Source organism: Carcharodon carcharias, chromosome 2 (genome assembly GCF_017639515.1).
Source record: "Carcharodon carcharias isolate sCarCar2 chromosome 2, sCarCar2.pri, whole genome shotgun sequence".
In the NCBI taxonomy this organism is placed as follows: Eukaryota; Metazoa; Chordata; class Chondrichthyes; order Lamniformes; family Lamnidae; genus Carcharodon; species Carcharodon carcharias.
In genome coordinates this window covers 67,507,626-67,534,339 of record NC_054468.1, presented here as the reverse complement: position 1 = coordinate 67,534,339, position 26,714 = coordinate 67,507,626, and the positions used below count along the sequence as shown (strand labels likewise).

The 26,714-nt window shown below is 37.9% G+C and overlaps 1 protein-coding gene across 6 annotated transcripts in view; it reads left to right on the top strand.

Moving 5' to 3' along the window:
- Nucleotides 1–26,478, top strand: part of acsl3a (acyl-CoA synthetase long chain family member 3a) — a 106,242-nt gene extending 79,764 nt beyond the window's left edge. For 5 of the 6 annotated variants that reach the window (XM_041214042.1, XM_041214057.1, XM_041214076.1 and 2 more), the window contains 7 exons: nucleotides 2,216–2,355; nucleotides 5,206–5,378; nucleotides 7,633–7,707; nucleotides 11,166–11,357; nucleotides 14,814–14,928; nucleotides 16,739–16,896; nucleotides 23,639–26,478. In XM_041214042.1, the coding sequence (XP_041069976.1) occupies nucleotides 2,216–2,355; nucleotides 5,206–5,378; nucleotides 7,633–7,707; nucleotides 11,166–11,357; nucleotides 14,814–14,928; nucleotides 16,739–16,896; nucleotides 23,639–23,796 (1,011 nt within the window). In that variant the 3' untranslated portion in view covers nucleotides 23,797–26,478. The remainder of the gene's footprint in view (nucleotides 1–2,215; nucleotides 2,356–5,205; nucleotides 5,379–7,632; nucleotides 7,708–11,165; nucleotides 11,358–14,813; nucleotides 14,929–16,738; nucleotides 16,897–23,638) is intronic. The other variant, XM_041214048.1, reaches the window with a different exon arrangement.
- The last annotated feature ends 236 nt before the right edge of the window (nucleotides 26,479–26,714 follow it).

The following is a 26,714-nucleotide window of genomic DNA, read 5'->3' as shown; positions in this document are numbered from 1 at the left end:
GTTTGAGTGTGCTTGTAGGTACAAAATCCTATACATTTTCTTTTTACAAAATTGACACTGCAGTGGAAACATGCTGTTACATCCTCATGCCGCTTGGGGTTTATCTTCCAGGGAATCTTGCATCATTTCATTCTGGCCTCAAGTTGGGCTTATCCCCTGCAGTTACATTGTAATGTTACTGTGTTTCACAGAGGGGCTGATTAGATATAAAAGAGGAATTGGGAGATGAGTTAGTGAAGGTGGTTGGAGATAGTTTTTGAGGGTGGGTTGTAATAGGACAAGACAGGGATGTTTACGAACAGAATACCAATGTGAAAGCCCTGACAGCTGGTGCTGGGCAAAGGGAGGAAGCAGTCCAAACTCAGGAAAACAAAGATGTGAGTTGGGACATAGTGCTCGAGCAACAGTGGCTACTGGATATATACTGTAACCCCCAAGAAACTTTATCTTTCTTGAAAAAGCAGTAATGTATCACAATATCGACTTTAAGTTTTTCATGTTATTGAACAAAAATGCACAGGTGAATATGTAATCTCATTCTTTTAAACAATTTCATTTAGGCATTACATCATTTCCTTAGACAAAAAAATCACGGTTGCAATTTATGTTAAGCTAATTTGTAGTTAACATTTTAGTATGGATTTATCTCTTATGTTGTCCCTAATTCTGAGAGCTTTCTAGGCCAAGTCAGCTTTCAGAACATTTTAACCCATTTGACTTCCCTCTGCTCATTGAACATTTTTATTGCTGAAGAAAAGAGACATGTCTAATCTTTCTGTCTTGCACTCATCAGGACACTCGCAAGAATACCAATAAAGGCGGGGGAAACAACAACTTATACTGTATGTGAAGGGAGTGCTGATTGGTTTGCAAGTTACATTGCCATGGAGAATGCACCACTGATGGCGACTGTCAATTATTGTTTGAAATTTAAACCAGGCAGCAATGTGGTGCACTTGCGTGTACCGGAAGCTACATATATTAATACACAGGGCCCTGTTCTTTGCAGACAGGATGAACATGTACATGCATTGCGTCTGTTTCAGCTAAACAAAATAAGTGATAGCCATTTGCTGACTCATTCCTCAGGGCAAAGTCTTGACCAATCGGGGTCAAGCTGCCTGGTTAAAATTTCAAACAATGCTTGGCAGTTAACTGTCAATCACCATGGCATTCTCCATGGCAACGTCACTTGCCAACTAATCAGTCCCTTTGCATACAGTATAAATTGTTGTTTTCACCCTATATTAGTATTCTTGCAAGTATCCTGATGAGTGCAAGATGAAAAGCTTAGACGCGTCTCTTTTCAGCAATACTCAAGTTCTGAACATTTTTAGTTTATTAACTACCCCCTGAAAACAATTCCTGAGGTGATGTTAGTTAACCGTCAGCCAGATTCAAAAGGCAGTCATTCTCTTAACTGAGAAATTTTCACAGTATGTACTGAGTTGAATGTGATTCTGACCGAAAACAGGTGATTATATCTGCAGAATTTCTATCAAGTTAGGCTTGAAGATGGATTTTTACTGCAGCTGTGTTTTTTTAAAACTCATTGGCCTAGCCTTTCTAATTGGGGCATGTGTCCAGAAGGGAAGGACATCCTGCTAGCATAGAGATGCTCCTGATGCAAGCTGACTTTATAGCCCCTGGGTTGTCAACAAGCCAGAGATGGGCTATCCCATCTGTGCTGAGCAGCTGCAGTAGATTGAAAAGTGAATGTTGTTACAACAGACAATTTACGCAAGAAAAAGAGAAGCAGCTTCTGAGTTGCTTGAAATATCCCTGGATATTTTTTTTTCTTCTTGTTGCTCTGGACTTGTGTACCATCCCACTGAGAATAATTGTGCCGGTTCATTTGCAAAGAAACCTCTGAGGCCCCCTATCAACTGATAATCCAAGATACCAGAGTTAAGACAGGCAGCTTGGTGTCCAGTGTTCCAACAGGGCAGATAGCATGACTGATTTGCAGTTGTGCAATGCTTACCCTCTGTAAAAGGAACAAAGGTCATTGGGTATGCAGTAGATAATATCCCTAAGTACTTTTCTGACCTTGTCCACCCAGATCAGCCGACTTGAAAAGCCTTGGGGCTTGTGAGCTAAAAAACTAGGAATCAATCTCCATCAAAAATGACATTTTTGTCACATATGCAAAAGAACAAAACATAACTTAATAAATATCTATAAAATCATTGTTTTTCATTTTATGTACCAACAGGAAATTATGGATCGAATTTATAAGAATATCGTAACCAAAGTAGAAGAAATGAGTAGTATACAGCGGACACTCTTCGTTGTTGCCTACAACTACAAAATGGAACAGATGTCTGCAGGTTGCGGCACGCCTATCTGTGATTGGTAAGATATAGATAATCAAGTCTGCTAAATTACTTTATAGTAACATATGTATGAAAGTATTCAGTTATCGGATATAAAAATTATCGTGTCTCATTGACATTAGTATATGGGAGGGGAAAAATGGTTTAAAAAATCCAAGTCTTAAAACCTTAAGAATTGCTTATTGTCAACGTAACAGTAATAAATTGTTTTATAACTTTCCTTCAAAATGTTTTTTTAATCTTTATTATACAAAGCAGTCTTAAGTGTATAACTGGTTTCCCACTATTGATTCATGCACTTATAGGAGAAATAAATACTGTTGGAATGTTTTCACAGTTATTCCTTAAAGCATATTTCTTAAAGCCTGAAGATAAAGTGCCCAAAATAAAACTTGCTTGACTTGCCAAGTTATTTTCTGCTTCAGTGGACACTGCCATTTATGCCATTATTATGGGTTTACTACAATTTAACTTTCATAGGAGCTAGCACTCCAAATCCCTCTGGAAGTGGAACATCCCTGTTAAGCTGAGTGAGCAGCACTTGCTTTGTGATGGTGCTTTTGATAACTACACAGTTGGGCAGCTCTAAATCAGGCTGTGTATGGATTGGCAGTCAACCCAGTCCAGAGTTAAATATAACCTATATTATCAGACCAGTTTTGGAGGGAAGTAGATATATCCATAAGGCCTTAAACAACTTGGAGAAATAGTGGTACCAAGTATATATATCTCAATGACTACTTTATATAACACACTTAGAATAGAACTTCCTTCTCCCTAAGAAAAGTTTGCAAAATGTTTTATTGTACTTCACTTAGGAAGAATATTGTTTGTATTTACAATCCTAAAACATTGAAAATCTTAGACTGTTAATACAGTATATACAATAGACATTTTGCAATAATGATCAAGATGTCCAATCAACTTCTTACAAAAGTGAGAAATGGGCTTTATTTATTCATTTCATTTATTTAAAAATACATAAATACTAAGACTATGTACTTCAAATAAAATAGTAGTAGGAATTTAGGTATGCTGCAGATATCAGATTCAGTGCTGTCAGTGGCTCCTTTTAAGTTGTCTGCTTCATATGGAAGGTGACTGCCATGGCCTTCTGTCTGCCATCATACAACGTAGGAATGTTGGACTTAGGAGCAGGAGTGGGCCATTCAGCCCTTTCAGCTTGCTCTGTCATTCAATAAGATCATGGCTGATCTGGTTGAGTTTCGACTCCACTTTTTCCATCTGCCCCCATAACCCTTGACTCTCTTGCCTATCAGCAGGACCCAGAAAATTAACAAGGACTTGATCTTCATGTCTTATGCATATATTTTCCGTCAGGTTCTCTGTAGATACACTGTGTTAACACTAAATGAGGTAACATCCAGTCCACTTCATAAGCTGCCTTATTGCAAAGTTAGCAAAACATATAGAACACTGAGAATGATGAACTTGGTACAATCTATTTATTTTGTATTACAATAAAGAACAGGCTTATCTTGAGTTGTTTCAGTATACCGTTTACTTAACGTAAGAAACAGCTTTCCCTTATCAAGATGTATCTCTTGTGGCCACTGCTGCCTGGCTGATTTTCTGGTTTCTTTGTCATCATTCTGAGATCAAAACTATTTCTCAACATCAAGGTGTTAGATGTCGTTTTGGATGTCCAGACATTTGCTGCTAAATTTGCCACTGTTTACAATATGCAGAATAACGGCCCAATTTACATTTAAATCATTTATCACGTGTGTATGGATGGCTAATCCCAAATGGGGCTGTATTGAGATGCCACTCCATTTCTGGTAAACTTCTGCCCCAAACACACACTAAAATTGTGTGCCTGTCTTTTCAATCTTTTTTCATGAACTGTGACAATACCTTGTTGCTATACACTTCAATATTCATATAAATTAGTGGAATCAATTTTTTTTAACAATTTTGCTTTAATGTTAATTTAAAATGCAACACTTTGCTTTGAAATCTTGAATAAAATTATATTGTAAATGAGCCAGTTATTTTGCAGTTCAATGTTGGATAGACCAAAGCCATCCTTTTTGTCTCCCGGGACAAATTCTGTCCCCAGCCCAATAGCATCTTTCCCCTTTCTGGATGTTTGCTCAAATGCAATCTTAGCACAACGGTGCACAAGTTCACTGTTCTGCCAGCTCTGAATTGAGCTCCAAAGCTTGTACTTGGTCCAAGACTGCCTACTTTCACCTTCTAAATGTCTCACGTCTCTGTTCCTTCTGCAACAGCCACCAAAATATTCATCCATGTTTTTGTCACTTCCAGACTTAACTTTTCTGATACCTTTTTCTACTTGCTTCCTGAGCCCTACATTGCATACAGATTCTAGCTCATTCACTGGTCCTTGCTGACCTCTTACTTCCACCCATTCTCCCAGTGCATCAACTCTAATATCTTATTGCTCCTCCCTACCATTGTAGCATCTTCCTTCCCTAAGTTACTGCCTATTCCCTTTGTGTTTCCGTCATCCTCTGCTTTACATTGGTAATAGTCTCTTATACAATGCCTTCCCTAACCCCTATGTTCGTTATATTTGTTCCTCATTTCCAAAATCATCCTTAAAGCTTACTCATCAGAAACACTTTCTGCTGCCTCCCTGGTTCCCATCCTCTTTAATCCAATCCCCCAGCTGTCAAATTTCTTGGGATGTTTCACTTTGTTATCAGTACAATTTCTATTATTGTAATCTTTATTATTGCTAGTAAAGTTTTCTCATCTGTCCAATCCATTTTATTATTGTTTCTAAATTGACTATAGCGGTTGTCTGGTTGCTAATTTCTAATCTGAAGTTGACCAGCAGATACTTGAGAAAATAAATGCTAATATTTTACTACTTCTATAGGTTGATTTTCCGAAAAATACGTTCGTTATTAGGTGGAAAGACTCGGATCATTCTATGTGGGGGTGCTCCACTGTCACCATCAACACAAACTTTCATGAATATCTGCTTCTGCTGCCCTGTTGGACAAGGATATGGATTAACAGAGACTTGTGGAGCAGGGACCATTAGCGATGGTTAGTCAGTTTCTGGGAGTTTCTTTTTCTGTTCCAGAAGCTGTCAGTTTTGTTAGTGTCTCCAGACATGTGTTTTCAATCTTAAAACAAAGCACAATTGAAAAAGTAGATAGAGAAATATCTTCTCTTGAAAGTAAATTAAAGCCGCATGTTGCTTTGTTAATTCCTTCTCCATATTCAAAAGCATAAATGTATTTAGTTCGTGTCAATTTAAGGTGTTAGTGTTTGATTAATATTTGTCCCTAAGGAGTGATAAGCTAGTAGAAACTCAGTCAGTGGTTGATATGTTTGGTGTAATATAAGAGAGTTTGCCAAGCTACGGAAAGTAAAAGATTACTGAAGGCTAAAAGTGTGAAATCATCTCAATATTGTTTTTGCATGCGCACTATATTTGCATATCTAAGTGACAAAAATGCATTTTTAATTTTGGAATTGGCATCTTTATAGATAAGTTGTGCAGACATTTTGCTTAAGGCTGGCTCTTTTGTAAACTCTAATTAATTTATTCCAAATTAATTATGCAAATTAATTCTTGGAAAATCTAATTTTATGAATACAGATTGCTAATAATCTAGTTGAATTTTCTCTGTAATGACAGCAGAGAAAAAGTGACGTGAAACAATATTGTTGACTCTGTAGCTCATGTGACTTTATAATTCAAGATTCCACATAAAATGCAATTCAAGCTGTCTGTCATACTGATTACCTCTACTGGATAATGGAGAGTAGAAGATAGACAACCTTCCACTTGATCAGCTAGCAGGAGGAGCCCCTTGTATATGGACCTGCTTTTCAAGCCTTCTGTTAGCTATCCTGAGAGTCAAGTACAAGAATAGTCTCTGTTTGGCTTTCAGCCAAACCAATGTACTTCTGTCACTGATCTAGGCGGTTATGTTATTTTCCTCCAGTAATCTTCACTCTAAGTGCTGCTGTTGCCTTCCAATTCCTATGTTACACAAAGATCTCCATACATTCTCCTCAATTTTTTTAATTCAGCTCTTGAATAGAAATCGATAAATTATTTTAGAAGAAACTGTATATGAAGAGAACTATATAAAGTACATGGAAGTAAATAAAAGGCTTTTTCACTCCCCTGACCAGCTGATCTCTATGCTGCTCTCTCTCGTGCTCCCTACAACAGAGCCTACTGGTCTGTAACTCCAACAAAGATTCTCCCGAATACAAAAGTAGAAATGAAAGCATTTAAGGAATAAGCTTTATGCAGTATATTCGCATTGATGTAATTTGTATAATTAGTAACATCTGGATATTGAATGTATTTTGTTTGCTAATGGGGTGGTTCTGTCAAGGATTTTTTGAGCACTTTTGTTGCAGTTCTCTGGTATTTTAAAGTATTCCTTTTTATTTGGGCAAAACATTTATTGCAAAGAGCAATAGTGTCACTGTTTTGATGGAGCTATGGGAACCAAACAGTCTTGAGTTCTGTTTTCATTCTTGTTAATGGTATTGAAATGTCAACGCTGTGGCATATTTGAAAGCTGCTAAACAAATGTCTTTTCTGTCAGTTTTGTAGGAAAAATGCAGAATGCAATTTGAAGATTAAATATTCCAAAAAGGAATGAAGTGCTGTTATTATTCTTTATCTCAGATTTTGTAAAGTTTACATTTAGTCACTATGTTGTGAATGACTCATAGATTCCTCATGTAAGCAACAAATTGGACATTGTTAAAATTGTTTGCTTCTGTCAGGAAACTGGGCAGTAATTTGTTCATAATTTGTGTAAATATCACATCAATTTGGTGAAAGATTTGAACTTAAGAACAAAATGTTCAATAATGAACAGCTTTTCACTTTCTAAAAAAACATAGATGGCAGTTCATTTACCTTTGAAAGAATTTATTCCAATGTCATAACTATTTCTATAAAAACTGTCCGCAGTGCGAATCCAGATGTGTAAAATATTATTAGAATGCACTTGGATAGGTTATAAGAAGAAAATTTAGTTGTGAAGTCTTGACGATTTTATAGCACATATTGAAGAGAATAAACATTGCAGATTTGTTTTTTTTTTACACCTTAACTGACTCCTGCATCAGCAGTTTAAAATAGTGAACAGGAAGATTGGGAGGCCATGCAGACTGAGCAACATTAATATGTTAGAAGTTCCACATAGATATTTGGTTACCTTGCCAAGCTAGTCTATATTTAATTGCCTTAAAGATGTATAATAATATCTAGTCTTCTCAAATTTTAAAAAAAAAATTTAATTCAAGTAACTTTTGTTGATTTTAGTGTTTGACTACACCACTGGTCGTGTGGGAGCTCCATTGCCCTGCTGTGAAATTACACTGAAAAACTGGGAAGAAGGTGAGCAAAACTACTTGTTTCAATTGAACGAGCACAGCTGGAATGTCCAGTAAGAATTTAAATCTAATTTCAGGTTTGTTACATCCAAGATCAACTTAGCAAACGTATTATGGCATAACTTACATGGAAGAATTATAATGTTTACAGCGCATCAAATTTATATTTGCTGCCAGTTATGCATTATAATGTTTCATAACACAATAACAACAAAAATATCTAAGTGCTTCACAGGAGCAATTAACAAAATTTGGCACAGAGCCATGCAAGGAGGTATTAGGATAAGTGAACAAAAGCTTGGTCAAAAAGATAGGTTTTAAGGAATGGTTTAAAGGAGGTAGAGAGGCACAGATGTTTAGGGAGGGAATTCCAGGGCTTAGGGCCAGAACACCAGAAGTCACAGCCATCAGTGGTGGAGTGAATAAAATCTGGTTTGCATAAGAGGTCAGAATTGGAAGAGTGCAGAAATCTTGAAGGGTTGAAGGGTTGTAAGGTTGGAGGAGGTTAGAGAGGTTATGAAGGGAATTGAAAACAAGGGTGCAAATTTTAAAATCGTGCATTGGCAGACTCAGAGCCAGTGTGCTCAAGGATGACATGTGAAACAAGACACAGTGCAAGTTAGGAAATAGGCAGCAGAGATTTGGATGAGTTCATTTATAGAAAGTGCAAGGTAGTATGTCTACCAGGATAGCACTGGGATATCCAGACCTAAAGATGACAAGGACATGGATGCAGATGAGCTAGGGCAGGGGTAAAGACATGGTATGGAAGGAGACAGTCTTAGTGATGAAAAGGATAAGGTGTTAGAAGCTCAGCTGAGGACCAAATAGGATATCAAGATTGCAAACAGTTTCTTTAAGCCTCAGACACTGGCCAGGGCTTAGAATAGAGTTGGTGGCTAGGGAACTCAGTTTGTGATGAGGATTGAAGACAATGAGCAGAATTTAGTGGAGCCTGCTAGAACGGACAAGATGGCGGACGGGCTGGGCATATCAGGTGGGAGGCCTCTTATATGACTCCCATTGGTAGGAAAAGTGTCCTGCATTTAGTGAAGGGCAGGAAGGGCCTGTTGAGGGAAACTCATCCGCTGATGGGTGTCAATTAAGCTCTTTAAAGAGCTGCCTGAGACCAATTATCCCTGAGGTTATTGAGATTTAATGGTGGCTCAGGGATTTAACATGACTTGCATGGGTCTCCCATGCCCACAGAATGCCACCCAGGTCGGGGGGGTGGTACCTCATTCATAGGCACTTAGTGTCTGTTTGAGAGAGCCAGTATCGGGAATGTGGGGTGAGAGGAACTGAAAGCTAACTCCGTCCTTCAATTTTCCCCAGTTACCTTTCTTCAGTGATCTAGTGACGATCCCTGGTGAAGGCCTCACTCCATTTCCGGCAGCAGCCAATGCTCCCAATGGCGCTGCCGATTTCTGCTTGGTTAGCAGCTCCAGGGGCAGGGTTTCCACCCTGGTGAAGATTTGATCAAGTGGGAGGCCCAAGGCTGTCCAGGAAAGTGCCTGCTTGGACCGAAATAGCATCAGGCCTCCCATGGAAACTCTGGGTGAGATTCCCACCAGTTCTCTAACCAGTGTGCAGGATCGCTGTCACCTCAACTAAATCCTGCCCAATGGTCTCAGTCTTCTCAACATTTAATTAGAGAAAATTTCTGCCCTTCCAATATTGGTTGTCGGACAAGCAGTGTGACAAATTGGGGGCAGTGGAGGTGGAGCAGGGTCCTGCTGCTTCTCAGCAACACTTTCCGAAAATGCATCACGTAGACAAGAAGTAGAAGGGAGCCAGGGAGAGACAATTGGGGGAACTACAGAAGCGACAGTGTGGGAATAGATGATTCTCCCTCTGGCTATAACTAGATAGATAGCAGTCGAAACAGGAAAGGGCCTCCCAATCCAGCTGGACAACAGAGGAGAGGTATTGGAGGAGGATGGTGTGATCAACCAAGTCCAGTTCCACAGATTGAGAAGGGTGCTGAGTGAAAGTTTACCATGGTCAGTTATACAGGATGTCATTTGTGACTTTAAGGACCATTTTGTACTGTGTTAGGGGTGGAAGTTTGATTGGAAGGGTTCAAACATGAAGTTGTTGAATAGTGGGCATGGACCTGGAGGCAACTGCATGTTCAAGGACTTGAGAAGAAAGAGAGGTTAGAGTTAGGGCAGTTGTTTGCTAGGAAATAAGCGTTATGGGGTGTTTTTTTTTGAGAAGGTGAATGATGACTGCAGATTTGAAGGCCAGGGATAGTAGCTGATGGGAGAGAACTTTTAATATCAACCATAATGTGCACCAGGAAGGGAAGGTTGGGAAGGCGAGAAGCTAACATACAACACCATGTGAGAACTATCGCCAATCTTAAAATACAATGTCATATGAACTTGGATGGACCAAATGTACCATTGTATGATTAATCAGCTTAATTTAACACTCTTGCATACCTGTATTTGGCGCATCTATTGCATTCTGTGTCCCTCTAGCATTGCTTCCATTCCAATTATACTTATTTGAGAAAAAAAACTGTAATACTACTTCATTGTAGCGTATCAGCAATTCTAAGCAGCTGGAATTCTTAGGTTCGTAGCAGCAAAAAATTATTTGCAGTTGTACGTCCAGGTGTAATTTGTGTGCAACTGCCTGGAATGACAAGATACTTGGGTCAAGGATGTATCATCAGTACTTTTAATGGCCTTCAATGAAAGGCTGATACCAGATGTTTTAATTGCAATAATTTTGTTCATATCCCAATTTGATATTTCTGTTTTATTAAAATTCCGTGTCTCTGAATTTAAAAAAAGATAAACCTTGATATTGTTTAAAATGCCAATTTTTGTTATGTATGCATTTCTCCAAAATGAATGCCTAAGTGGGTATCTTGATATAGCCTTGAATTTATTCCTAATTAAACTCATTAAGGTATTATCAAAAAAGAATCCTGGATTTGATTAAAAGAATGGCAGTAATAAAGTAAGACTTATTGTAACTATTACTACTTCATAAATATGACATGGTTTGTACCAGTAATATGCACCTCAGTATAAAATGGGTTTGTCACTTTTTGTCTGTGTGACAGCAGCAAAAATATGCTAGCCCTAATGTTAATCTAACAAGCCCAGCGAGAATGGGTGCATTGGAAACACAAAATATACCTTTTTCAATTTTACACTGGAAGCACAGGAGGGGCTAAATTGGGAGTTCTCAATAGTCGTATTATGTTAAAATTGGGACTAGTATATTTTCCTCCTAATACTCCCCTCTGTAATATGGTATTGAATAAAATTTCAGCCGTGCTGGACACTGTAAGACCTGGCACAACTATAATACATAGGGACCAAAGTGACATTATGAATTATAGATTTATTATCAAAGACTTCAGTATAAATTGCCTAGAATTTGCATGCATTGTTTAGAATAAAGTCTGCAAAAAAAAAATAATAATTTTCTCTCCTTGACCAGGTGGATATACAGTTTATGACAAGCCACATGCGAGAGGAGAAATTCTTATTGGTGGTCCAAATGTTACCCTGGGATACTTCAAGAATAAATCCAAAACACTTGAAGATTACTTTGTAGATAAGGATGGACAGGCATGGTTTTGTACTGGAGATATAGGTGAATTTCAAGATGATGGATGCCTTAAGGTCATTGGTTAGTATCTGAAGAACTCATAGATAATATAGCACGCAAACTTCAGCTATTATGTTTCTGATGGATATCAAGTTGCAATGGCCCATAATTTTATTGTATTGGTGAGTTTAAATTAAAGAAGCTTGTATATGAAAATGTTATTTTGAAGCTTTGTTTAAAAGATATTTTTCCCCTCAGAAATTTTTTGCCTTTTGGATATTTTATGTGTGGATGCCCTTAAAGAATGTATTTTTCCATTGGGTTACTGCCAATTACAAGTCAATGTAATCTTGGGAAAATGCATTTTTCAACAACTAAAAATGCTAAATTCGATTAGTAGTTAAATCCTTGTGCCCTTCAGAGAAATGTATGTGCTTCTACTAAAGCATTGCCATATGTTTAACTTCTCAGATTTGCCCCCAGGAATTAGTCGAACTTTCTTTCTGTGCTGTGTCTGTTCTAAACAACCAGTCAGCAAACATCTGGAAGCAGCTGTTTTACTTGAACACAGCCTCATAAAGCATAATGGGCAATTTGGATCTGCTGCAAACATTTTATGCAACTGTTAATTCAGTCTCAGTTTGTTTTTTCAGATTTCCCAATTCATTAGCTTTCTGTATTAAACTTAAACTTTTACCATAAAATGGTGTTAGTGAAAAATATTTTTTAAATTAAATATGCATACTACCCATTGTTCGCATTACTTATACATTGTACTTTCAGTAGAAAGCCATATTTTGCCTTTTTTTTCTATACATATCAGGGTTTATATAAGGCATCAAGTTAAAGGTCACAGGAGGCATATGATCTTGACCTTTCAACCAGGATCTACTTAACTTAACATCTTTGTGTTGTGTCATCTGAATGAATCCCAAGTTAACCCAAGATTTTCTGGAGCTTATATATGTCTTGGATCTGAGGGATAAGAAATATGTTTTAAAAAATTCCATTGACGTTTTGAATCCAATATTTGATTATGAAACAAGGGTTAAGCAGAAGGTAGCATGACAGGCAGAAAGGCCATTCCTGTAACTGATGGCCAGGCACAGCCCTTTTGCATGCATTCCATTAGACCACATATTTGACACATGCAACCAATGCCAACACCTCCAGGGAAGTTCCAAGAAAAAAGTCCCCAGTGTTGCAAAGGGATTAACCAGTTCCTCCTGGTTGTTGCTAATGGTTCCAAAGTATTCAACTCCATTCTGTTCCCAAGCCCACTGGGCCTGAAAATGAAATAGCTGGCCAAGAAGTATTGAGATAATGTTAACGATGTTACTGTAGCTATTTTGGCTCAGATACAAGAGGAACTCTATGAACAATAAGGTTAGCACAATAAGAGAGAATCGTGCTTTTGCAACATGTTGTCAGCTTTGTGTGACAGTATTCAAAATGTTCAGGATCAGTCTTTAGCAACCAGAAAACTGAGTGCTTTAAATTCACAAATACATCAAAGCATATTCTGCTTACTACACCAGTCCTTGATATGGGACAGAGCTTTAAACTTTGGTGATGGTGTATAACAAAGTCAGATCAACCATTTGTTATAAATCCACCAATTTTCATTCCCCTCTACTTCAGTGAACTTTTTAAGACGTTTTTGGCCATACCACCCATAATAAGATTTCTTATTAGAAATTATAAGTGCAATTATTGCTACTTTTTCTGATTGAGGAAAGCTTGGAAAGAACCAGCAGCCTCTGCAATCACCACCACTAGCAGCAGCTGAGGATCAGAAGACAACTAGTGAGAATAGCTGCTGCAGATGACCATACCCAACACACTTGGTGTACAAACCAAGAGTTACCTTCTTAGACCTATCTGAGGAGAAATGCAGGAGAAGAATGCACTTCTTCAGGCAGGCTATTGTAGATTTCTGGTGCAACAGGCATTACTGCCTAATGGACCAGGTGGGGGAGAGGGGAAGGCGTCATGCTTTGCCAGTGACCACCAAAGTCACCAGAGCACTGAATTTCTTTGCCATTGGATACTTCTGAGCTGCTGCAGAAGACATCACAGTCTGTTTTACGGCTGTATTAAGCAGGTCATGGATGCCCTGCTTGCTAGAACAGAGCAGGACACCACCTCCCTCATTGATCTCAGCAATTAACAGGAGAGCTTGGGATTTTGCAGCAGTGTCCAGGTTCCCATGTGTGCAGAGCACCATTAACTGAAACATAGTACCATCAAGATACCAGAACATGAGCCAGAAGGATATGTAAATAGAAAAGGATATCACTCCATCAGTGCGCAGCCAGTTCCCAATGACAGGAGCGCCCTCACGCAGGTCTGTGCAAGATATGCAGGCAGCTGTCACAATGTAATTTTTGAGAGGTTACCATCCCCCAATACTCAACACTGTGAGAATGTGGCAAGGCTGGGGATGAGATGTCTCTACCAGATGTGGCACACTATGCAACCATGCCAGACTTGAGCAGCACACACAAAACCAAAGCCAGGGGTGCTACCAGGAATTCTGATTCTTGACCAGTTGAGGGATTGCCTACAAAATGCCTCCAGGACATTTATCATTGCACTATACTGAATTGAATACTGCATAACCTCGCGTTACAGTGGCTTGTAGTTGGAAAAGGTGGGCCAGCAACAAAAGCAGTTCTTATTGGGCAAGGAGAGAGAGGAAGCAGCAGACGATGGGTCGCTATTGGTGTCTATTCCATTGCACTCCTGTCTGGTTTTCCTCATTCTGTCCTTTATAAACTTGAGGTCACCCGAAACACTGCTGGTGTTGTAGTGAGTCCCGTTCCCCAATCACACTTGTGCTCTCTCTCCTATATTGACTTCCAGTCGAACAATGTCTCAATTTTAAAGTTCTCATACTTGTTTTCAAAATTGCTCCATGGTCTCACCCACACTGTCTCTATAATCTCCTCCAGCACCATAATTCTGTTGTCCTCTAGTTCTGCTTCTTCTACATCCCTAATTTACTTGCTCCACTTTTGGTGGCCTTCAGTTGCCTAGGCCACCCACTACACCTTTGTGCCCCTCTACCTCGCTTTCCTCCTTTAAGACATTTAAAACCTAGCTCTTTGACCAAGCTTTCAGTCATCTGACCAAATATCTCATGTGATTTTTAAAAATTCACCCAAATAACATCTGTATCAGTGATATATTGACAATACAGACTCAAAAGCTGCTATTACACCAGATTGCAGATGAAAATGCCAAATATGATAATGGGTATTAATTTAATGGCAATTGAAATCATTGCCTTTCTAAAATTTCTTATGTTAACATCATATTTTAAAAAGACATTTTAAAGGGAGTGATAGATTTAAAGCCAAAAGTTGTCAAGTTATTTATTTTTCAAGCTTCAAATCATTCTCATACACAGTTGTTTATGCAAGTTGGATTCAAGCAAAACCATAAACGTTGATTAAGATGGTGTAAATGAACTTTTCTTGCAAAATGTTTTTATTTCAAGAGTTGCTATTATAACTTCAATGATATATTTTATAGATCGGAAGAAAGATCTTGTGAAGCTGCAGGCTGGGGAATATGTTGCCCTGGGAAAGGTGGAGTCTGCTTTGAAGAACAGCCCATTAATAGATAATATCTGTGCCTATGCAAACAGGTAAGAATTATGCAAATTACACAGCTTTCTGAGTAAAATGTTCAGCATGCTAAGTTTGCTGTATTCCCCCTAAATGATATTAAAGTACACATATACGGTGGAGCACTTAAATTAGGGATGTAGAAGAACCAGAACTAGAGGACAGCAGCTATCTCTGAGAGTTGTGGGGCTGGAGGAGATTACAGGGATAGGGTGGGGTGAGACCATGATTTGAAAACAAGTATGAGAACTTTACAATTAAAACATTGCTCGACTGGAAGCCAATATAGGAGAGAGAGCACAAGTGTGATAGGGGAATGGGACTTACTACAAGACCAGCAGTGTTTTGGATGACCTCGAGTTTATAAAGGGCAGAATGAGGAAAACCAGCCAGGAGTGCGATGGAATAGACACCAAGAGTGACCCATTGACTGCTTCCTCTTTCTCTCTCTCTCTCTTCGCCCAGTTAGAACTGCTTTTGTTGCTGGCCTGCCTTTTTTAACTACAAGCCACTCTAATGCAAAGCTATGCAGTATTCAATTCGGTAAATTTTAGCTGTTTTATGTGGAAACCATATTTTGGTGAGTTGATCCTGTTTATTTTTCTGCCCTGGAAGGCGATTTAAGGTTGGGGGGGTGGGGGTGGGGTGGGGGGGACAACCTTCATCCAGATTCATTGCTCCTTTTGCGGAAAACCCAGGGGCAGTCCAAAAGGAAGATTGCAGGCCTCTTTCCCGCATTCCTGTGTTTAGCAATCTGGAGTTTGACCATTTGCTTAGTGTAAAGTTGAAGAAATTCTGCCTCGTATCTCCGTGACTGGCAACATTGGACCATGATTTGTTGTCGGAATAACAATGAGAAAATTGGCATTCACTCCTATTTATGTGCAAATGTTATAGCAATTTCTGGTGAGGGTAGATGCGAGGTTAAATGTAGAAATTCAAAAGTTGCTCTCCCAGATTTTTCAGCATCATGGGAATGGCTCTTCATGTCCAGCTCACCATTGGAATCAATCGACCAGCATGAAGTTGCTGTACTTGCACTGTAGATATGAACTAAACTCACTACCAAAAGTTGTCATGTCAAGTCTTAAGTACCCTTAAAGATAAAAGTATTAATTACTGCCATTCAACCTCTCTGGTACTGAAAATTAACTTTAAGTATGGAGTCTCATTCTTTCATGTTTTGATTATTGAATTTTTTTTTTACATTACACTTTTTGAATGTTCTTTTCAGTCTTTATTCTTTCTCCCTCTCTATCTCTCTCTATCCCTCTCCCCCTCCTAATACAGTCTTTCTGTACCTGATTTGACATTGAATTCATCCGTTCCAATTTAGATGTCTGTCTCAGTTCTTATGCTGTAAATTTCACAATCTTTCTGTGTATCTTGGTTAAGCAGATACAGTTGTTTGCCTGTTCACTCAGGTGCCAAGTTTCCAACTGTGCCAAGAAAACCTGTAACTTTCAGCAACCTGCCATGTAAAAATTTAAAATGTCTAATTTTGCAAGAGCAAATTTAACTATTGGCAGATGGATGGGTTGATGCAGAAAATTATGGGTCAATTTGTTTCAATTTCTTTAGAAAAATGTTAATGCCTTCTTTGGCATGATTGTGCAACTGGAATATTAATTGCATTGATGGGAACGCTGAAAAATATCTTCAGCTCTCTTAGGTGTTAGGTGTAAACTACATTCAGATGTAACTGATAACATGAAATTGTATTTTTTGTGCTAAATATTAATGTAAAGTTTTACAAATTTAATTTTTTTATTTTAAAAATTTATCAACCCCATTAGGACTAATGGATTTGTTTTATTTTTATTTTTTCAGTGATCAGTCTTATGTCATTTGTTTTGTGGTGCCCAATCAGAAGCAGCTATTAGCTTTGGCTCAACTGAAGGGAATAATAGGAACCTGGAATGACATTTGTAACCATCCAGAAATGGAGAGAGAGGTGCTGAGAGAAATAACTGATGCTGCTGCAATAGGTGAGCTTGAATAATTGCTCCATTGGAGAGGCTAGTCCAAATTTAATCTTTAATCAAAACAGATAATGTTCCAAAATGGCTGAATTGATTAAAGATTTTTCTACAGCTTCAACTATTATTGCCCTTGTGGATTAAAAGTAGATGATGTTGGTTCCGATCTGTTATTCCGAACACAGTGGGCTCATGATCTCAGCCATCTGTCAGAGACTTCTGCCCAACAGAACTTGGATGTTTCCCTACATAAAGTGAGGGAGGAGAACATAGGCATATAGGATAAGAACAAAAGGAAATGGCAAAAGTAATATAGGTAGCAAATGCCCATGATCATTAGCTCAATATGACCCTATAAATAGAGTGTAATGAAAATAATAGGAAATAGCAGTGTGTGAAACTGGCAAAAATGGGAGGGTGTTTATGATAAATCCATAAAACAATTCATATAGTGGCTTTCAAACTGGATTTCTTTTAAAAAAAAATACAAATCACGTACATGTGCTATTTTTTCCCACAGCATTGGAAATTTATGAATATATAATATTGCTGAAAAAATAAACATTTTATTTGTCAAAGCATTTTCAGAATCTCAGAATGGCACAGAAGGAAGCCATTCAGCCCATCGTGGCTGTATCGGCTCTCCAAATGAGCATTATGACTTGGTGCCATTGCCCTGCCTTTTCCACCTACCCTTGCATATTGTTTCTATTCAAATAATCATCAAACGCCCTCTTGAATGCCTTGATTGAACCTGCCTCCACCACACTTCCAGGTAGTGATAAAATTTTTTCTCACGTTACATTTTTGTTTCATCTGCAAATCATTTTAAATCTGTGCCCTCTCATTCTCGATCCTTTTACGAGCGGGGATAGCTTCTCCCTATCTACCCTGTCCAGCCCCCTCATGATTTTGAACATCTCTATCAAATCTCCTCTTAGCCTTCTTCTCTCCAAGGAGAACAGTCCCAACCTCTCCAATCTGTCCTCATAGCTGAAGTTTCTCATCCCTGGAACCATTCTTGTAAACCTCTTCTGCACTTTCTCCAATGTGTTCACATCCATCCTATAATGCGGCACCCAGAACTGTACACAATATTCCAGCTGAGGTCTAACGAGTGTCTTACATAAATGTAGCACAACCTCCCTGCTCTTGTACTCTCTGCCCCATTAATAAAGCCCAGGATACTATATGCTTTATTAACTGTTCTCTCCACCTGTCCCGCCACCTTCAATGATCTAGTTTTTCTGCTCCTGCACCCCCTTCAGAATTTCGCCCTTATTTTATATTGTCTGTCCATGTTCTTCCTACCAAAGTGCATTACCTCATACTTCTCCACATTGAGCTTCATCTGCCACCTATCTGCCCGCTCCATCAACTTGTCTATGTCCTGTTGAAGTTCCACACCATCCTCCTCAGTTTACAACACTCCCAAGCTTCGTATCATCTGCAAACTTTGAAATGTCCTCTGCATACCAAGATCTAGATCATTAATATGTATCAGGAGAAGCAAGAGTCCCAATACCGACCCTTGGGGAACTCTACTACAAACCTTTCTCCAGCCTGAAAAATATCCATTGACCATTACTCTCTACTTCCTAAATTTCAGCCAATTTTGTATCCATGTTGCTAATGTCCCTTTTATTCCATGAGCAATAACTTTTCTCACAACTTGGTTGTGTGGCATTGTGTCAAAAAGTCCATGTACACCACATCAACTATACTAGCCTCATTGACAGTTAAACATGATTTCCCCTTTAGAAATCCATGCTGGCTTTTCCTTATCAACCCATATTTTTCCATGTGACTGCTAATTCTATCCCGAATAATTGTTTCTAGAATTTTGCCCACCACTGAAGCTAAACTGACTGGTTTATACTTGCTGGGCTTATCCTTACGACCTTTTTTGAACAAAGGCGAAATGTTTACAATTCTCTAGTTCTCTGGCACCATCCCCGAGTCTAGGGAAGACTGAAAGATTATGGCCAGTGCCTCTGCAATTTCTGTTCTCACTTCCTTCAGAATCCTTGGATACATCTCATCTGGTCCTGGTGCCTTGTCAACTTTAAGTACCAACAATCTATTGAACGCTTCTTCCTTGTCAATTTTGAACCTTTCTAGTGACAGAGTTTCCTTGCCTGTCACCATGGGCTGAATAGCATCTACCTCCTTGCTAATGCGAAGTATTCATTTAATACCTCAGCCATGGCCCCTTCTTCCATGTGTAAATTCCCTTTTAGGTCCCTATTGGCCCTACTCCTCCTTTTACCACCCTTTTACTACTTATATGTAAAGAAGACCTTGGGATTCCCCTTTATTTTGGCTGCCAGCTGGCAGTCTTTACTCATAATCCCTCTTCGCTTCTCTAATATGCTTTCTCCCCTCCACTCTGAACTTTCTGTATTCCTCTTGGTTCTCATTGTATTTTCTACCCGGCACTTGTCAAAAGCATACTTTTTCTTCTTTATCTTAATTTCAATCTCCCTTTTCATCTGGGGAGCTCTGGATTTGTCGAAGTCGGCCTTTGTCCGGTTAATTATTCTTACTCTGGATTACCTATCATCTTTTTCTATCATCATCCTAAAACGTACAATACAATGATCACTGTTTCCTAAATCTTCCCCCACTGTCACTTAATCTACTTGGTCCACCTCATTTCCAAGAACCAAGTCCAACCGTGTGTCTTTTCTTTTTGGATTGGGCACATACTGCTGTAGAAAATTCTCCTGAACACAATCTAGGAACTTATCCCCCTCTCTGTCCTTTACCCCCTCTCCGTCCTTTACATTACCACTGTCCCAGTCTACATCCAGATAATTAAAGTCCCCCATTATAACTACTTTTGTCTCGCACTCATCAGGGCAATTTGCAAGGAAGTACAAATGTCAGGGGAAATAACATTTATATTGTATGAGAAGACAATGCTGATTGATTGATTGATAGGTAGAGGTGTTGCCATGAGGAATGCATCAGTTAATCGTGATTGAGCATTAACTGCCAAGCATTGTTTGAAATTTAAACAAAGCAGCTTGACTCTGGTCTAGACATTGCCCTGGGGAATGAACCAGTGAATGGCTGTCACTTCATTTGTTTAGCTGAAATAGGTGCAATGTGTGTACATTTCTTTCTGTCTGCAAAGAACAGGGTCCTGTGTATTAATAAATGTAGCTTCCAGTGCATGTAAATGCGCCACACCACAAGCCTGACTGGCAATCTTGAATTGGTTGTCAGCGTAATTCTCAGCACTGAGGATTATTAAGTAAGTGTTGTCCAATCAAGGAATCATATCTAATGTTGGACACTGTTTTGAGTTTTGCATGCATGGGCTGGTTGGGTGTGGTCCGTATCTTGCCCGTAGCGAACAGCAGAAGGGACATACTGATTGATACGATCGCCAGCCTTTGGGACGTACAGGCTATATGACTAGTATCACACTGGCACTAAAATTCATACACCACATTATTCATTTGTGTGATAGGCACAAATCAGTAACAACACGAATGGTATTCGCCATGAACAGGATTCTGCCTTCAAGCCGAAAAGACATTCTGTCTATCACACACAAACTCTCTATTTCAGCAATTCTCAAGTTCTGTACTGCCAGATGACTATTAAAATAAATATATATATATATATATATATATATAAAACACATATATATTTATATACATATATTTATATATATTATTGCAACATGCATCAGTAACCGCAGTAGTTAACACTAATTGACATTCAGTTGAAACTTTCATGTAGAGACCACAAGGGGATGAAAAATGCAAACTTTTCTGAGATCTAAGTTGAGGCACTTTACTCCTGATCCAGAAAATGTCATCAGCTATGGATTTGCTACCATATGTATTGCTACAATGCATTCTCATAGGGAAATAACAGTTTTGGATTGGAGATCTGTACTCCCATCAAATATGCCTTTCTAATTTTGCTCCTCACTGTACTCTGTATCCTGCACATAACTAACGACTGGACTGTGAAGTTACCCTTCGAAAGATTATCAGGTAGTAAAAATCTAGTTCTGCTGGTCTTTCCCCCAAACTCTATTGGTACAAAAAGAAAAGTTAATCAATCAACATCAGGGCACGATTATAATTAGTTAATTCATGATGTGGTAATTGAAAAATGAAGCACTGGAAAAGGAAGCTGTGCTTACTATAAGTTCTTTTTCAGAATAAGTGCATCACATCATATAAACATGTCAAATGATTTTCAGTTCATGGAAAATAGGACAAATTGAAATTGGGGAAAAATATGCGCTGTTTGCATTTGAATATTCGTTTGGGGCAAAAGAGGGAATAAAGGTCTAAATTATTTTTAAAATTTGGTTTCTGAAAGCAACTAGTAATTGACTTTAGTGATTCCACACAACCTATATTGGCCACTGCTTTTCCAGAGGATATATACCAGAAGTACTTAGAGATTCAGAATCCTACAAATCACTGATCCACTGGTTCTAAGTCATACATATATAAGTCATGAAAAATAGATTTTTGGAGTTAATCGTTTCCTTATAAACCAACACAGGAACAATACAAGATTAGAGGTACCAAGAATATTGTATTATTTGGTAGCATAAATGTAAATAACACTGTTATTTGGCTCTGCTGTAGATTTGTGTATAATCTATACCGACAAATCAGTCTTGTATTGATGCTCCATTGTCAGCAGTGCCCTCTTTTGGATGAAATGTTAAACTGTCGATAGAAGAGCATTTGAGCCCACCATGTCCCAAACCTTCCATCAACCGACACCACCAAAAACCAGTTAACTGGTCATTTATTTCATATCTTTGTGGACTTTACTGTATGGAAGTTAACTGACATGTTTGCCTACACAGAAGTGACTGCACTTCAGAAGTTAACCTGATGATTGTAAGGTGCTTTGGATTGTCGTCTTAATAAAATATAATGTAATTGATTTCTTTAGACCTCTTGGATGTTTTTTAAAGCTCTAATTGCGCTAATACAGTAAAATTTGAAATAACTAACTCAAACAGGCAGTGATTGTTAATTAGGCTGTTAACAGTATTTTAGATAGGCCCAAGTTGAATTGTACCATTCCTCAGCCAACTAGTTCTTTTACCCCACAATAGTTCACAGGAGCCAGCAACTAGGAACTGTGTAACAGTGCACCGAGTTAACCTCCTCATGGAAATGTTCCCTCACACGAGAACAACAAATGTTCTTTTCAATTTTTATTACTATGTTGCAGTTTATGAAAGATTCGTATTGTAATGTGTTATTTTGAAGCCAGCCAAGGAGCATTATCAAACTTAGAAAGAAATCTGATCAATAAGTACACCACTATAAAATAATTAGTATTTTTCTCACTGGTTATTCCTCTGGCTGGAGTATACTAAAGGTGTCTCAATTTCAAACAACTCTGTTTATAAAGAGAAGATTGAAAGATGTTTGTATTTTTCAAGCCATAAAATAATCTCATCCTCAAACACATTTATTTTCTAAGTGACATATTAACATAATTTCTGGGTCATAATTTGGAAACTTCAGGTGAAGTACGGATGTGCAATTAAATGCAGAAATCTAAAAGTGGCTGCCTGCAGCTAGCTTTGTGAAAACAACATCTTGCTGTCTGCCTCACAGTTGAAATGCATTGAATGGCATGAAGTTGCTGCACTTATGTGGTGGATATGAACCAATCTCACAATTAAGTCTTGTCTGTTTCAGTTTAAGTACCTTTCTAACAATGTGATATTAATTGCTGGCAATATACCTCTCTGGCAGTGGAAATTAACTATTATAAGCTTGAAGTCTCATTCCTCCATGTATTAATTGCAGGAAATTTTAGAAAAGTAATAATTTCTTCACCCAGACCGTTGTGAATCTAGGCCTGAAAATAGTTATAATGATAAAGAAATGCTGCTTACATTATAAATTACAATTGCATATACTATTTTGTGTAAGTTAGCAGTCTTTTTTGTGTTTATATATTTTCTTTAATGTTTGAAATTTAAATGCTGCTTATGGGAATGAGAAAAGTGTTTATTGATTTTTGTTTCCTGGTGTCGTTTTAAGGCTGCAACGCAGTTAACTATCAACATTTATTCTGACAACATTGTTTGCTTTGAAAGTCATTTAGTTTATACTTCTGATGGGTGTTTCTTGAGGGCATAGTATTTAAGTTCATAAAGTGTAATCACTGTATCTTGCATACTGCAAATCTGATTCCTGAAACTTGACTGTTTTGCAGAAGGAGGAATTTTATAATGTTCATGGGAAATGGTCACCTCTCTTGCTCTAATTATGAATAATGTATTGATGAGGCAGTCTAAGTTTGATTCAAATTTTCTTACTCTGATCATTTCTTAGCAGTGAGCTGAAAAATGGTGGCAGCCTAGGAGCAAGAGTAGTTCACATCTTGATTGTTTCGAAGTTATATTTGATGGGAAACATTTTTTTTTAAAAGGCAGAACTGGAGCATTAAAGTAAAAACTGTTAGTGCATTCCGCAAACGCTGTGCTTCATGTGAAGTTAGAATATAGAGTCAACATTTTAGAATAGATTAGACAGATGCTTGAAGCAAAGAAGATTAATGGAATATGGGCAAATGAGATTGGGAGCACTCATGGAGGACAAATACCAACATGGGATAGTTGGGTCAAGTAGCTCCTGTTCGTGAATTGTAATACCCATGTTATTCTATGTAACTCAAATGGATTCAAAATTATGCCAATACTATTGTTGTATTTTAACTGTTTGTTTTGTGCCTGTGCTTGCAGCAAGATTGGAGAAGTTTGAAATTCCATTGAAAGTTCGACTGAGTCCTGAACCCTGGACTCCAGAGACAGGCCTGGTCACTGATGCTTTCAAATTGAAACGGAAGGAGTTGAAGACCCACTACCTAGCAGACATTGAACGAATGTATGGAGGCAAATAGTACCTGCATTCTACTCCATCCCACTAAATAGGAATGAATCTGAAGCATAATTACAACTGAGACCAAAACATACAGTAACGTTTTTCAAATCTAAAACCATAGGATTAACTAATCTGAAAGAAAGCATCACAGTATCAAAGTTACCCTGTACCAGAAACTGAATATTGTTTGATTGCAAGGTATTAACATTCATCCAGGTCAGGATTACTAAACCATTTGAAGAAAAAGTAATGTGTTTCTTTTTGAGATTATTTATAAATTAAATTTTGTTCAACAAATGGACTAGGAAAAGAAATGAATTGTACATAACTACATGATGTCATGAGCCTCTAATACATTGCTGTTCTCACATGATCGTGGAAGCAGTATATTTATTATACATTTGTGCAATGTTTAAATTAGCCATGTTTTGTTCTGTGCAGGGCTTGTTCAATCCAAGAAGTTTCAGGAACTTTTGTTGAATTTCATTGATGGGAGTCTTCTCCAATGGGTCAAGAAATTTATCCAGTGATTAGCTGAGTCATAAAGATCAGCGAGGTTCAAGGTTCGATACCCAGCTTGTGATGAGTTAATTGATCTCATTCCAGGGTAGCGATGTGGGCACTTAAATTGAGAAAGAAAAGTCAGCATGCAGCAGCTATGATGGCTATCCGTAATCTTAGCTGGAAATGTTCATGTGTTAGCTGAGGACAAGCTTGTTTATGATGCCCTGTTCACGCCCTGCCTACACTCAGTCAAATTCCACAAATGGATTGTGGCCACTTGGGTGAGATACCAGGCTGTATCTAGCACTTGTGGAATCATAGCCCTGCATATAGTCAATGTCTTCAGGGAAGAACAGGGAAAATGGTCTTGAGGAAAAACTTAATTCGCATTGAGATATATCACACATGGAAGAAAGTTTATAAATCATTTAAACTGTTTTTATCCATTTGTACATTGTATCTGTTTTATTAGTGGATTGGTGGTAAAGTGTTAATGAAGAAATAAGCAGAAATCTACTGTATGTGTATGACTGCTGTTGAGTGGATTCTGAAATGGCTGATAGTTTTGCACCTTAGCCAAGCTTCTGTGTCTGAGTGTAACAGAACACAACAATGGAAATGCATTGTGTAAAAATTCATAGTCAATTGAGAATGTAAAAAAAATCCATATTATACAAACAGATTCAAAAAACTATTGTTACAGTGTGATTGTCATTGATTTGCAAGAAATGTTTGCACAATAGATCAAGCTAATGTTGCCTCCAAGGTGCTGAAGATTTCCATTTGTTTTATGTAGGTAAGAACTAAAGACTTCTAAATCTGTGGGGAAAGAAATGGCCTCCTTTGCACCAACCAGAGTATTCAAAATAGAAATTTGTCTTCTGGCCTCTACACCCTGTTCTTTGCCCTGGGCCTTGGTTTTGTGATTGGCAAGAGCCAAAGGGATCAAAGGGGATTGCGAAGGCAAGCTCATACATTATGCAAAACAGCAAGAGAACGAACTTATTTTTTCTGAGGCTTTTAACTTTATCTTTAGATTGCAGAACTATGGGGTTTTACAGCTTCAAAATGGACGTGCTAAAACATGCACATTATCAATGTACGTTAGGCAATGGTTAATAAAATATCTGGGATGTATGTACCTTTTGTTTTCCAGAATGCGCCACCTTAGTGCTTTTGACCTTGACCTGTACGAACGATAAACCTAATACCAGCTCTAAAATCTCTTTGCAGTTTACAGATATGATATAGACAACTATTACTGAGAGCTACATTTTTGGAAAACCAGAACATTGATATTAATGCGCAAATTCAAACCCTTCGGTTGCTTGTTGATGGTTGTTCTCTTGGTTCTCAGATCTTGTTTACTGCCAAAAATAGAGTTTCTTTTTCAGTTAATTTTCTACTAGCAATCAGTTATATCTTCAGAACTGACTAGTATGTTTGCACCAAATGTACTATCAGTACTTGTAGTAGCAAAATAGGTAGTATTTGGTATGCATGTAAGTTGATTTGTCAAAATTTGCGAACATTTTTAAACAGCAGAAGCAATCATGTTCACAATGATACTTTCAGAGGAGGATGACAGCAGCTTTTGAAAGTGAATCCAAGTTGTTCATGTCCTAAGGGCATTGGGTCAGTTGCTCAGTAATGGCAAACACATTGTAAGTTGCTCATTTTCATGGTGTCTGATTCTGTGGGGATGCATTTGAACTTGTTAGTTTCATGTGAATAGTTTGAGCATTTATGTTTTGCGCATGGTCATTAGAAAAACTTTCTATATGTCAGCTTGTGGGGAAGAGAATGGAGGGTTAAAATGTACATAAGGAAAAGATGCATACATGTGTATAAAATTGACTGGATGGTGAAAGTTTGCTGTACTTTTATGTATTTTGACTACTGTTTATTTTAAGGAATTCTGGTGTGGCACCTACATTAAATCTTGGTATTTAATGGCCCATTTCTATCTGTAAATACCTGTAAGACTGTAAATTTGGTGGAAGTTTCTTTTCATTTGAACAGTCAACTGTACAGCAATCTTAACTATTTAATGTAGTGAATTTCATGATAAAGTCTGGAATTTTCTTTGGACCTCCTGCAAATATCTGTACGAACCACAGTTACAAAATGTATTCAATTATTTATTTGTATTTGGATATGTTTTCAGTTACAAAATAAAACTGTAATTTGTGATTTCCATTTTTTGTTTAAATATACTCCTGATTTGTCAGTAAAATTCTGACTTGATAATGTTATTCTAAACCTGCAAATGCATGAGCACTAAATTGCTTACATTTTAAAATAAATCACCACTGTTGAGATTCTGTATTTATGAGAGCTCTTCAGTTTGTGTTCTATTTCCATAATTCAAATGCCCACTATATGCAGTTCTGCCATTGATGCAGTGTTGATACGATATATCAATACCCATGG